The sequence below is a fragment of the Aristolochia californica genome, unplaced genomic scaffold (assembly GCF_029961685.1).
Source record: "Aristolochia californica isolate CCGP_79_NKW_82.1479 unplaced genomic scaffold, dmAriCali1.0.hap1 SCAF_3, whole genome shotgun sequence".
NCBI lineage: Eukaryota > Viridiplantae > Streptophyta > Magnoliopsida > Piperales > Aristolochiaceae > Aristolochia > Aristolochia californica.
This window is the reverse complement of record NW_027181992.1, coordinates 27,073,805-27,087,748: the sequence shown is the minus strand read 5'-3', so window position 1 is coordinate 27,087,748 and position 13,944 is coordinate 27,073,805. Positions and strand designations below refer to the sequence as shown.

The window sequence follows — 13,944 nt, the reverse complement described above, 5'->3', positions numbered from 1 at the left end:
CAAACCAATGTTAATGGATTCATACCAGACCAACCAATTGACTTGACTTCAGCCAAACTTAGACCCTCCTTTGAGTCTGATAGTATAAAGAACTAGGAACCAGTAAAAAATGTATCGAGTAAAGGGTTTTGATTGTTCCCTAATTGACCCAACTAACCCCTTAAGGTTAACTGAGAGATCGAGTTGCACGAGTGTCTTCTCTATGATTAGTACGTGAGGTAGCAGGAGCTCCTTTCTCTACTATTATTTGAGGCAGGGAAGGCGACCCCAACAAGTGCACGGAGCTCTGTATGTTGGTGTGGAGGGTGGCAGCGCCTTGTCATCTCCAAAAAGAAGAAGAGCAGTAAATTTTTAAAGATGCAGATAATGTTGGCATCGTGCCTCTCTTCTTAAATCCTATTAAACTCAATCAATGTTAATATAATGCCTTTACCGACTACCGTTGTTAAATCTTAGATGTCATCAGTCGTACATCCTGTTCTATAGGAAGTCATGAACAAATTATGGCGTAATGGTAATGAAAGCGAATGAAATCAAGTTATGAGTGACAAAAAAAGATAAATGTCAATGGTCCAGGTGTAATATCGTTAAGCTTACATCAAACAGTGCCAGTTCCCTCAGGAAGATCTCCTCACATCGCGTTGAAAGCTAGAATTTGTGTAATCAGATCCGTCAAGCCCTCCTCCGCCCAGTTGATCTGTCCGATTGAGAAGGGTTGCAGTGTTGGGGCTTCCCTGAAATCTAGGGTACCATTTCCTAGAAAAAGTGTATTATTTTGCGTTGGCAGATTCCCTTTCGGGTCCGGGGAGAAGTTAGAAAAACAGTTTTTGTAGCTGTGCAAATTGCAATTTGCGGTTAACTTTTTATTCAAGTTGTTGCCGTCGTGAATATTTTAAGGGGGGCCTGAGAAGAAAGGATCCCTAATTTTCAATGCATGAATTCCAGTTAAAATACTGAGCATAGGCACAAAAAACTTACGCATATACGTGGATCGTCCATGGACTCCATTGATTAGTTTAACGTTTATTCTCTCTGGAGATTCCAAACCTCTCGCTTTCTGGAGTCATTTTAGCTGAATCAGCGTTTTGGTGCGTTTTCATCTCATTCTGGCCCGATCTCCCCGAGTAAGAAAGGAAAGAAAAGCCTCGGTTGGACGAATGGCAATCTCGGAGGGTCATTCACTGGGCCACAACATGCTGTACGGGACCCGCATCCGGCAACTGCTTTTGGGGAGACCATGACTGATTTGGCCGCGAAACAGACGTATCAGTTGTAAATGGGTCCGGGGAAGGCTTAAGCTTAATGGGATAGATAACTAGTCTTATTTGATGGCGACTTGTCACTTGGGTCATCGTTAGCGGTTGCACCAAAGCATCGTCAATCCGACCAAAACATGAAAGATAAGAAATGATAGCTCGATCGGATTAATTAAATGTCGACTGAGTCGGATCGTGGGTTTGCAAGTCTTCTTTCATTGAGGCCTTTTTCTTTTAGCTTTGGAGCAACAAAGAGTCCAAAAGGGCATCGAGTCACTCTGGGTCCCAGCCATTATCAGACCTAACTTCGTGCACTGTGGGTCGTTTTCAGGCCGGGAGTGGATCACTGATGGTAACTGCGTTTTTTTTTAACTGCTCAACAAGAGAGGGACTACTGGTTTGGGAGGCGCGCAGTCCATGCATGGTCACTGTCGTATCTGTTTCAAAGAAAAAGTGAAAAAGTAAAAAAGTAAAAATCAAAATTTTACTTTTAATTGTAAAACACTAAAACGAGATTGGGAGAAGAGAAGGGTGCAAAAAAACGTTTAGAATAGCGAGGAAAGGGAAAGAAAAGGAAGAAGGGCCGGCACATTTTACGCCTTTGTCGCGAGAGAAGGTAGTCAACCTGCAATTGCAGGCCTGGCTTTCTTTAGACGGTTATCTTATATTTTCATTAAAAAGCACAAAAACAGACGCATTATTTCTTTATCATTTACAACTAAAAAATTCATTAAGCATGAAGAAGAAAAAAGAGGCGAGAGGGAAAAACTGACAAGGTCAGCGGTAGCCGCCAACGGAGATGATCCAGGGGAAATGACCCGAACCCAGGCTCTCCGGCGACTCATTAAAAACGGAAGGCCCGCTTTACAACGGCCTCTAGCCGGAGTGGACCCTTCTATGACCGACGGAATCTGCCCACGTTTCCATATCACATGTCCGTAGCCCAAGAGTGTCAGTGCTTCACGTTGGAAAGGCACCAGATGCTCACGTCACCTTCAGATCGCGACTCCATTATTAACTCGGCCCCTCCCCATCTCTTCTCGTCCGTTACGCCCTAACCCTCTGGCGACGTCGACACCTTTTAATTTAAAGCAAACCCTAACCCTTCTGCCTCTGTCGTCTTTACTACCTTCGGATCGCGATTATTAACTAGGCTCCTAACCCTTCTGCCTCTGTCGTCTTTACTACCTTCGGATCGCGATTATTAACTAGGCTCCTCCGTTACGGCTAACGTGCGGCATCAAGCCGAGTGGAGCCTAAACCTGTCTGTGCTTGAGTCCAGTTTCAAGCTGAACGTCATCTCGAGCCTAAAATTATTATCGAACTCTGAGTCTAAAAATTTTAACCAAGTTTCGAGCCAAGATCGAACTTCAACATATATTTAAAACTTTTCAAAATATATATATAAAATAAATTATATATAAAATTATACATATATTTTACATAAAATTGGGTATGACCTCTATATAAAATTAGGCATAACCTATATATATAATACATATATAAGATTGGGTATGACCTCTACTTAAAATTGAGCATAATCTATGTATATAATACTTATATAAAATTCGGCATGACCTCTACTTAAAATTGGGCATAATCTATATACACAATACCTGCATAAACACTCCATAAAATTATTTATATATTCTATAAACACTCCATTAAATTATTTATACACTCCATACAATGTATAATATTATGAATAAATTCCATACAATAATCAAATATAACAAAATTAAATGAAATATCACTATCAATTTACAATCACCCAAATCAAAACTTTAAATCATTTAAAAAAACTCATATTACTATTAGAGACTAACTAGAAAATTACAAGAAATATTTTAATTTTTTTTAGGAAAGTTAGATGGACCTCTTATTATCTTTTATAAGGAAATAAATAATAATTAATAATTAATCTAATATATTATTATACTTATCGATAAATTTTTAATAAAATAAAATGTCAAACACAAAATTGCTATGAAAATTGCCTCATGCTAAAAGATTATATCATCAATTGTCAAATATTTATTCAAAATTTTTCTATACGATTTTCTAGCCCATCTTGGCAAGAAAATCTTACTTAGAAAATTATATGATTTTTTAACAAGAATTTATAATTAGAAAAATATTTTCAAAAAAACATGAGGCACTAATTGTCCCTATATTTCTATTAAAAATGTTTTTTTAACATTTATTGAAAAAACCACTAATAGTCTCTCGAAACATATTTCTACTAAAATATCTTTTCAATTTCTTCAAGAGTCATGAGGAAGGAACAAATAGTTTTTTTTCCTTGTTTATGATCTCGCATTTAGGGGTCGCTTCGAATAAATTATATATAAAATTATGCATATATTTTTAAAAAATAATGATAGGGGAGGTTCATAATTGAATTTCAATAATAGATTAAAATGCACCAATATTAATATTTTTTACTCCAATCGTTGTCTAACTTGTTTTGTAATTTTTGAATCTGGCTATAAATTTACTATAGCCTCCTTAGTGCCCCTAGATGAAAATTTATATTCTAGAAAAAATTACAAATATTTTCCTATGATACATATTCCCAAAAAACCTTTAAATAAAATCCTATTATTATTAGTGACTTATTAGAAAATTACAAGAAATATTTTAAAATTTTCTTAGGAAAGTTAAATGGACCTTTTATTGCCTCTTCTAGGGATATAAATAAAAATTAACAATCAATCAAATATATTATTATACTTATCGATAAATTTTTAATCAAATAAAATGTCAAACACAAAATTGCAATAAAAATTATTTCATGCTAAAAGTATTACATCGTCAACTGTTATATAGTTATTTAAAAATTTTCTATACAATTTTTTACCCCATTTTGGTAGGAAAATCTTACTTAGAAAATTATATGATTTTTAATAAGAATTTTTAATTAGAAAAATATTTTAAAAAACATGAGACATCATAGAAACTTATTTCTATAAAATATATTTTTAATTTTTTCAAGAGCTATGAGGAAGGAGAGTTTAAGGATTTTTTTTTTACTTTATGATCTCGCACGTGCGAAATCATCTTCGCGCGAGGGAGGGGGATATTATTTCTCCCCTGAACTTACTGGTTCATGTTTTTCGCCGAGACGACGCGGAGGGAAGGGGGTTACGACGCCGGGGAGGACATGTCGTCGGGGATGATGGTTGCGACGGCGGCAAAGAAAGCGGCGGTGACGGAAGCGATGACGACGGAAACAGAGGCGACGATGAGGAGGGGAAGAAATCGGAGGAAGAAATCGAACAGACGACCACAGAGGCGACCGACGAGCAGCTGTTGACGGCGGTAGAGGCGGTGACAACAACCAACGGCAGGGGCTCGGCGGTGACGAGGGGAAAAAATCAGAGGAAGAAATCCAACGGACGACCATAGAGGCGGTCGACAAGCAATTGTCAACCGTGGTAGAGGCTGCGACAACAGCCAACGGGAGGGGCTTGGCGGTGACGAGCGGAGGAAATTTTTTTCCCCCCCACTCTCGCTCTCGCTCCCGCTCCCCCAATCCCGACCCGATACCGATCCTGACTCACCTCGAACCGGCTCGTGAGCTGACGAGTCGAACCTGGCTTCGATCGAGCTCTACTCATTAAAGTAAACCAACCGATTTCAAAGTTTGAGTTCGATAGATAACAAATCGAACCAAGCCGAACTCAATGCGCTCGCGAGCCGGGTTGGTTTGAAGCCACACCTAGTTACCGTCTAACGGAGTCAAAGACTTGGTCCATTCTGGCGAGATCTCCCTCAGTTACGGCAGTTTCCTTCCTGGCAATTAGTTAATTCTAAAAGAAATCCTTTTGGCCCCTTGGAATGGTTGCTTCTTCCGCATTATCTATAGTTTATACAGGGGCGAGTTCACTCTTGAGTACTCCGTTGAAGCACCCTTTGTAGATGGGATGGACCCACCACTGCCTAAACGGAGTTTTACTCAAATGGCAATGCCTCTTAGTACGTTCGAGGTTCGACTAATCATTTGTAAGTCAAAGGTTGCTGGATAAATAAGGTAAAGAGGATTTTGACAGAGCGTTCAACAGAACCAAATTATCCAACTTGTTGAGTTTCCACTTCATAAAGAAGCCTTTGCATAAAAGTCGGGGGAATCATCATTGGTAAGTTAAAAAGGTAAATATTTGCTTTTTTTTCAAGAATACGGTTAAGTAAGTTAAAAGAAAATCTAAGCATGAAAGATTACAAGGAGAGAAGTGGGACCGGGGCCAAGGGTGAGGGAAGAGGGAAGACTGTAGGGTGTACGTTCAACAACAGTACACTCATGCAGGTGCCGCCTTCCTCTCACGTTTTTTATTTTTTCTCTCTGCCTTATCCTCCTCCTTTTAACTGCAGGGAGTGTATGCGACGAGTGGCTTAAAAGTTGCGGTAGTATTACGACTCCTCCTTTGATCCTTTTATTTGTCGCCGGAGGAATCTCACCAACAAATGCTCACAGCTGTGGCCTGTGGCCACCCTCCCACCCAAAAGAAAAGAAAAATACGACTCGCATTTCCTCCCCCCCTTCCCTCTCTTCTGCTACTTCTCTACTCCAATTGGAGATCGTGGATCGAATCATTTCTCATTCTATTTTCTTTTTTTCTTTTTTAGTGCCTTCTTATCTACTAGTCATTCGTTGGAGGCCGAGCCCTGTTTCACGAGCCTTTCCCCTCTTTCCTTCCTCCCTCCCTTCCTCCCCACACACCCTTTTTTTTATCGCTCTTTCATTATTATCAGGGGACCTCTGCATAAAAATCTATGGCGACATTTGGGTTCTTCAAGTGAAATCACCATTGCCCAAGATGAAGCGAGAGCATCCTGAACCTAGCTATAGCCTCACCGGAGACTTCCCTCCACCTCCTCCCATGGAGGGCGTCTCCGGAAAAGAGAAGATTCTTATGGAGGAACCTCCCCCCGATGCCGGCGGCGTCGACGAGCTGCTCGCTGCTCTCGGCTATAAGGTTCGGGCCTCCGACATGGCTGACGTCGCCCAGAAGCTCGAGCAGCTGGAGATGGTCATGGGCGCCGGCCAAGAAGACGGTCTCCTTACTCATCTCGCTTCCGAGACCGTCCACTATAACCCCTCCGATCTCGCGTCTTGGCTGGAGAGTATGCTCTCTGAGCTCAATCCTCCGCCTCTCCCTCCCGTTCCCATCTCCAATGGTCTCGATCCCTCTTCCCAGCTCCCGCTGGGTGACGTCGAATCCTCCACCATAAATACTGTCGATTTCCCTAAATCTCGGATCTACGACACTGATTGCGATTTGAGGGCGATTCCCGGAGATATTGTCTACGGTGGAGGCGAGTCTGACGCGACGATTCGGGACAAGAAGCGGATGAAATCAGCCCCGCCTCCACTGCCGGCGCAGCTGACGCCTCCAACTCAGGTGAGCATGCCCGAGCCTGCTCGCCCGGTTGTCCTAGTGGACTCGCAAGAAACAGGGATCCGACTCGTCCACGCGTTGATGGCCTGTGCGGAGGCGGTTCAGCAGGACAATCTGAAAGCGGCGGAGACTTTGGTGAAGCAGATCTCGGTACTGGCGGCATCTCAGGCGGGGGCTATGAGGAAGGTTGCCACCTATTTTGCGGAAGCCCTTGCCAGGCGAATTTACCGGTTATATCCTCCACAAGATTCGCTCGGCTCTTCTTTGTCGGATATGCTTCAGATGCATTTCTATGAGACGAGCCCTTACCTGAAATTCGCCCATTTTACGGCGAACCAGGCCATTTTGGAGGCGTTCGCTGGGAAGAGTCGGGTCCATGTGATTGATTTTAGCATGAAGCAGGGGATGCAGTGGCCCGCACTGATGCAGGCGCTCGCGCTGAGACCAGGGGGTCCACCGGCTTTCCGGCTGACGGGCATCGGACCGCCGCAACCGGACAACACGGACGAACTTCAACGGGTAGGATGGAAGCTCGCTCAGCTGGCTGAGACTATACACGTCGAATTCGAGTATCGGGGCTTCGTTGCCAATAGCTTGGCGGATCTGGAGCCGTATATGCTGGACGTGCGGCCGGACGTGGAGGCGGTAGCGGTGAATTCGGTGTTCGAGCTCCACCGGCTGCTGGCGCGGCCGGGGGCGATCGAGAAGGTGCTGGCATCGGTCAAAGCGGTGGGTCCGAAGATCGTGACAATCGTAGAGCAAGAAGCGCACCACAACGGGCCGGTGTTCCTGGACCGGTTCACTGAGGCACTGCATTACTATTCGACGGTGTTCGACTCTCTGGAAGGATGCGGAATGTCGCCGGCGAACAGCCAGGACCAGGTGATGTCGGAGGTGTACCTGGGCCGGCAGATATGCAACGTGGTGGCATGTGAGGGGCCGGAGCGGGTGGAGCGCCACGAGAACTTGGCGCAATGGCGTGCGAGGCTGACGACCGCTGGATTCGCTCCCGTTCACCTCGGCTCAAATGCATTCAACCAAGCGAGTATGTTACTCGCGCTCTTCTCCGGTGGGGACGGGTACAGGGTAGAGGAGAATAATGGGTGCCTGATGCTAGGTTGGCACACTCGTCCACTCATTGCAACTTCGGCTTGGCATATTCCCCAAACCCAGCAGCAGGAACAGCAACAGCAACAACAGATACAGTAGTGGAGTAGAGAGAGATCAGGGAAGAAGCACCGATGAAAAAAAGAGTAGAACGACTGGTCTGCTGCTCTGGTGGCGATGGTGGTGGTACTGTGTGTATGTGCACCGCATCGTCATCATCGATATCATTTCTGATCCATCCAATCAAAACCTGAGGCACGATCAACGGGAGAGACGTGGGAACCCAGTCTCACAGGCAGCGTACAGTATCCAATCCTGAGAGGGAGTAGCCTGAAGCTGAGAGAAGTCACGATGGTGGAAGACCCACTAATCTTGCTCCTCTGTTATTTCGATTCTTTTTTCTAATTTTCTTTGTTTTCCTTTCTTCTGTCTTTCCTTTTACCGGCCTTGGTACCTGTTGATGACCCAAAATCGTAATGTGTATTTTATAAATATTTTAATAAAAAGGGTGATAACTTTTTTTGTTTTGACTTTTTCTCCCAATCAGAGATCAGCATTGCTGATTACTAGCTAGTAAGTGCGCTTTTCCTTCTTTTCGGAAAAAGCATTTGAGATAAAGAGTTGATGTAAACCCCAAAGGAGAGCTTTGTCGAAAGTTGAGAGTGAGCGAATTGCACTGCCCAATGGATCAAGGATTGGTTGGATCCCAAGGCGAAGCTTTCTCATAATCTTCATCAAGCAAGCGAAGCTGGTCTGCTCAAAGAAGAAGACGCTTCTGCAATTCCTTATGCTTGACTGGTCCTCCATGAAATTGAAACTGAGATAAGCAAGCTTGACAGATCTTCCATGACATTGAAACTGAGATAAGCAAGCTTGACTGGTCTTCCATGAAAATTGAAACTGAGATAAGCCACACACAATTCATATCCCACTCGAGCAAAGGGAATATTCCCAGAGTTTTGTCAGGCAATTTGCGGTTTCTCCTTCTCATCATGCAGTGCAGCAGCCCCCCCTTCCCGCATTGGGTAAAACCGGTCAAATCTTCTACCTTTACAATCAAATTGAACATGACAACCTGACTAGGATCAAATGCTCTTCCAGATCCTTGTCAACCACCTCTTAATTCTGTCTCCCACAAAGAATCCCCCATCATATGATTTCATAAAATATAACACCCATCTCACTACACTCCTCGCGGACCCATTTCCCATTTGATGCTTTCAAAATCTAGCATTTTCTCATTTTCTGGCTCCGACGGCTCTACCAGGGAGCGACCAGGGGCACTTGTATGATGAATAACGTCTTCTGGCTTGACGAGAGCCTCGTCCTTCCGGTGGAGAAGGTACTATTTCCAATTCAATTCAGTTCACCCACTCTGCACGTTTGATCTGACACGGCTCCTGTTTTTGTGGCCAATCTCAGTAGAGTATTCATTTTGGCTTCCAACGCAAGGTATTCATTCATTCGTTCAAGACAATAAATTGTAATTGCGCCACAACGGGGCAGAAAATACATTCATACGTATGAAAGCATTGCCTGCATTTGGGCCTTCCAAAGAACCTTTAGGTTTTAACTAGAGCCTCTGGAAAAAAGTTTATCGCTGGCCAAAAAAACTAAGTTTAGTTTATAACCAACAGCCATTTGAGAAACTGATAAGCCTCTAAAGAAACAAAAACACGATGCAAAATCCAGCTTTTGATGCATGCGACTATGCCAGAGGGAAGCTGAAAAGACCTGCTTGGGAAAAGAGTTTTGGCCCTTCGTCTTCTTTGGAGCAACGGCATTGCCAACTTCTTCATCTGGTAAGGTTATCAAGTGATTGTTGTATTCACTACAAAATTGGATATTATAGCCTCACCTCTCCTGCCACAGCTGCTACTTTTAAACTCTCCAATGCAGCGAGGGTTGCAGTTGTGTTGGTTGGTTCCTGAACCATTGCATATCTGAAATCTGTAAGATACAGAAAAAACGCTTTCAGCTACTTACTATCCCTGAGAGTTTATACCTTCAACTCTCTCTCCGACATGTAAACTCTAACAATCAACAATGTTCCGAGGGCCCAAGTCCTAGCAGGACTTGGCCATTAATTTTGAAGTTGGTTATCTCAGCTCTTGCTTGAGCTTTCCACCCCTTATTTCAGCTGTTACTTTCTTGAGGACATTTCCTTCAAACACATATATCAAAAATAGGAACAAAGATAAACACAAGTCCATGGCAACTGCTAACATAAAACAAATGTAGAATACTTGCAACATACTTTCCCTGCTAAAGGGGGATGATTACCTTCAATTGCCTCAGCATCTCCCTTGCTGTCCCTTCTTCGCAAATATGCCTTCACGTTCTGACCCAAAAGAAAAGTTTAAAAGTTTAACCTTTCAACTTCTAAATACATGGAAAAGAACTCCAGAAAACTTCTTGGCAACAATATGATGATATAACAACACAAAAAAAATAAAAATAAAAAATTGAAGCCTCCTACATGTATTGATGGACAGGTAGTCTTGTAAGGCCTCAGGTTGGAAAAAGAACATATCCATGGCAGCCATGAGCAAGGCATTTGTCTACACAGCTGATGCAACAGGAGTAATCAGTCCAGACAGGACATAACAAATCTTAGCTCCTTAAATTTGGACATATCATCCTCAACAAAAAAACAAAACTACTTGTTAAAATATAAAAGAAATTGAGATAAAAGAGGACAGAAGAAAAAAAGAGAAGAAACTTCTGTAGTGCAGTACTGTCATACTTCTCAGAGGTCAGAATTCAACCTCCCTCTTTATTAAATAGGTCACTTACTTGAAAATTTAGTACAATAACATAAATGCTCCTCTAGACTCAATTACTATGTACATCATATAAATCTGAAAATTGAACCCAATGTACATCATATATGGATACTCTCCTAACCCTAGAGGAGAAAATAAGGTATGTAAAATACCCATAATACACTTGACACTTAACTTTAACACTACTAATACAGCATAAATGGGTAAATTGAAGCTGAACACATGCAATGCAAGCCTTGATTATTTTCTGCAGTGTTTTCAATCAAATTCATTTAAATAAAAGAGAAAATACATGTACTCTATGACCCAAGTATGTCAATGTCACCAAATCTAGGTCGCATCCATTTCCCCATAGTAAAATTTACTTTCATTAGAATTCCATTATGTGACAATGTTTATCTATATAGATCTTTAAACCTTTTTGGAAACAATCAGTTGATAATTAGCTCTTATTTTCCATTAAATTAAAATTTCACTTCATTTAGGCAATAGGTCTTGATTGTGTTTGTGTGCTTTTTTAAGAATGAAACACATAGCAGCTACTACGTTCCATCTAATGAAAGCTTTCGAACTTGACTACTTTTGAGCAATTGGGTTAATGTTTAAAGTGAGTTAGTCAGAAAAATGTCAAAAATAAAAATAAAAATTATTCTCACTAGCTTGAATAAGATAAGGTTAGTAAAAGGCTAAGCACTACAACATCAAGATTTAACAAATAAGAGAATACAAAAACTACCAACCTTTTTAACAAGGTTGATTGCAAATCTACTATCAACCTCAACTTGCAGGAAACTAAACACATAATAGAAGAAAGGTCAAAGTTTGATAATTTAATACAAGATCAAGGACCTTACCATGGCACAGAGGGTCATCATGGAGATACTGACTCATGTCCTCAACACGAGGAATGACACTTATTCTCAGCTCACTATTGCAGACATATTTTGGATGATGGTGATATTCTGCAAGGTCCATATTGACTTTGTATACTTCATGGCGAGCTGGTGGCGGACATCACGATGAGCACTGGAGCGGATGACTTACCTTTTGTTTAGGATTCATCCTTCTTTGTTGCTTAGTGGACATCTCAGATGAGGTATCAGTGGACATAACGAGAAAAATGTTCATCGAGGATACAAAGGTAGGAAATTAGGATTTGCCAAGTGGCGAGGGGTGTGGATCCAGAAGGACAAGATCCAAAAGGAGGCAGCCCCACAACCTGTAGCTTTTGGAGATGAGCTCAGTTCAAAGCCTCTGGTGGATCAGTTTTAATTCATGAAGAGGCAACTCATGGAAAAAGGCTGCTCATCCTCCTCCAACCGTCTCACAACGCTCGAGGGATCTGTGGATGATGTTTTGGCTACTCAGGAAACAATCCTTGCTACCTAGGATCAGTTGAAGGCCACTTGCACTTCAGTAGTCACAACAGAGGTTCGAGAGTCTACTAGAAACTATCCTCATTTGCCTTTTGCCTCCAACTTAGCTATCCTAGGGTCTACTGCGATTTTTTAACTCCTAGTATACTTTTGAACGCTATTACTCTTAATTAATTTGAAGCATTGTAATTAATACACAATTTTGTAAACATTTCACGTTTTATATGATATGCCCTGAGCCACTTTTTTGTAATTACTTGTGTTTTCAATTTTTTATCCTTTTGAGTATGAAAAAAAGGGGGAGAAAAATGGGAACTTGGATCTAATGAACTTAGGCACACAATATATTATGATCAAGCCTACACAAGACCTCAAGCATCACTGAAGGACGTCTATTGAAGAAGCACCCATAAGGAAGAAGAGAACATGAAGACTTAGAGTTCAAATATAAAAGTCAAATGTTTAAACAATGTAAGAGAGTATCCTAAACTCCCTTATTTAAGTGTAACTTTGAAATTGGAGCTTTAAGTCATAAATTGCATGTAGACATGTTAAAGAACATCATAAACATCACTTACCACATGTTAGAGTACTTAGAGATGTTGGAAGATAGGTCCAAGCCCACACGACCAAGGAAGGCCCACAAGATGGGCCCAAGAATATAAGAAGTATGACCCACCATGATTACCACGATCTGGCATCCTTATCACAAAGTTGGAAGATCAAGAAGGACTCACAAAGGCGTCTTTATCTTATGGTCACTTCCTAGAAGAGTTCTAGTTTGAGTTATGTTTGTCTTTTATAATTATTTAATTATACTAGAACTTTTCTTTAAGTGTTAAAGTTTGGGTCTAATTGGGACAAATGTAGTTTTATTGTAATTGGACTCTACTATCTGCCTCTATTATAAATAGAGGTTCATGTACTTTGATTATAATAAGTCAATGAAGTATTTCTCTTTTACATAAACTCAAAATGGTATCAGATCAGGTTATGTGAGTTGTCTTGGTCAACCCACAAAGATAATGAGATCTCTAAACCCTAAACCCTAAGTCTAGGTTCGTGGTTATTTTTTTAGTCCCTACACCCGTAGTTTTCTTTGCGTTTTTCACCTTTTCACTGAGATTTTCATATTGCAAATGTATATTGACTGAAAGATATTTGAGTCTACTTTCCAAGGAAAAACTATTTTTTCCAATTGGAGTTACCTATAGAGAGATATCGATATTTAAATGATCGAAGGTCAGATTGTAAAAGAGGTTCGAGCAGCAGCGGAAAGCTTCAACTTCTAAGGTATTTTGTGCTCTCAAGAACTGGAATTTATATGGAGAAATATATATCAAAAGAAATATCGGTAAGTCTATTCTTTTAAATATTCAACCAATTTTTTACCTGAGTTATCTACAAAGATAAATCGATATTTGAAGCAGTAAAGGTGAGATTGCAAAAGAGGTTTGAGTAGCAGCAAAAAACTTCAACTTCCGAGGTATTTTATGCTATCAAGAAAGAGACTTTATATAGATAATTATATATCAAAAGAAATATATGTACGTTTATTGTCTTACCTATTCAACCAATTATCTGTATGATTTTTCTATAAAGAGATATTGATCTTGGAAGAGTCGATGGTCATGCTAGAAAAAATTAGAAACAATACTTAGTTCGGCCAGATGACAGAGATTGAAATCTATCAGATTGTTTATATTCTGATAATTATATTTTATGAAGAGAATTTATACTTAGATGAAAGGTATTTAAGTCTAGTTTCATAATGAGAAAATTTTATGTCAATCTGATCTATATTTAAAGATATATTCGCATTGGAAGAATTAAAGGTGATGCTGGTATTCTGTGGTATTGAAAATTCTGAATTTATGCCCTTTGTTTTGCATCACTGTTTTAGTTGCTATATCAGGAAAATATCTCACTTCTCTCTGGTTTAAGGGTTTATTACAAAATCTATGTTATTTGGACTTATTGCCGAATCTATGATATTTGGTTCAAGCTGGAATCACTGCCA

The 13,944-nt window shown here is 40.9% G+C and overlaps 1 protein-coding gene across 1 annotated transcript; it reads left to right on the top strand.

Annotated features, from left to right (window-relative positions):
- Positions 1-5,673: 5,673 nt before the first annotated feature.
- LOC137958741 (DELLA protein GAI-like) lies at positions 5,674-8,292 on the top strand. Its single transcript, XM_068805842.1, has one exon. It carries the CDS (start codon positions 6,074-6,076, stop codon positions 7,862-7,864), a length of 1,791 nt encoding a protein of 596 aa, XP_068661943.1. The 5' UTR covers positions 5,674-6,073; the 3' UTR covers positions 7,865-8,292.
- The last annotated feature ends 5,652 nt before the right edge of the window (positions 8,293-13,944 follow it).

Coding starts and splice junctions, on each gene's coding strand:
- LOC137958741 (XM_068805842.1), top strand. CDS start 6,074: ATGAAGCGAGAGCATCCTGAACCTAGCTATAGCCTCACCGGAGACTTC.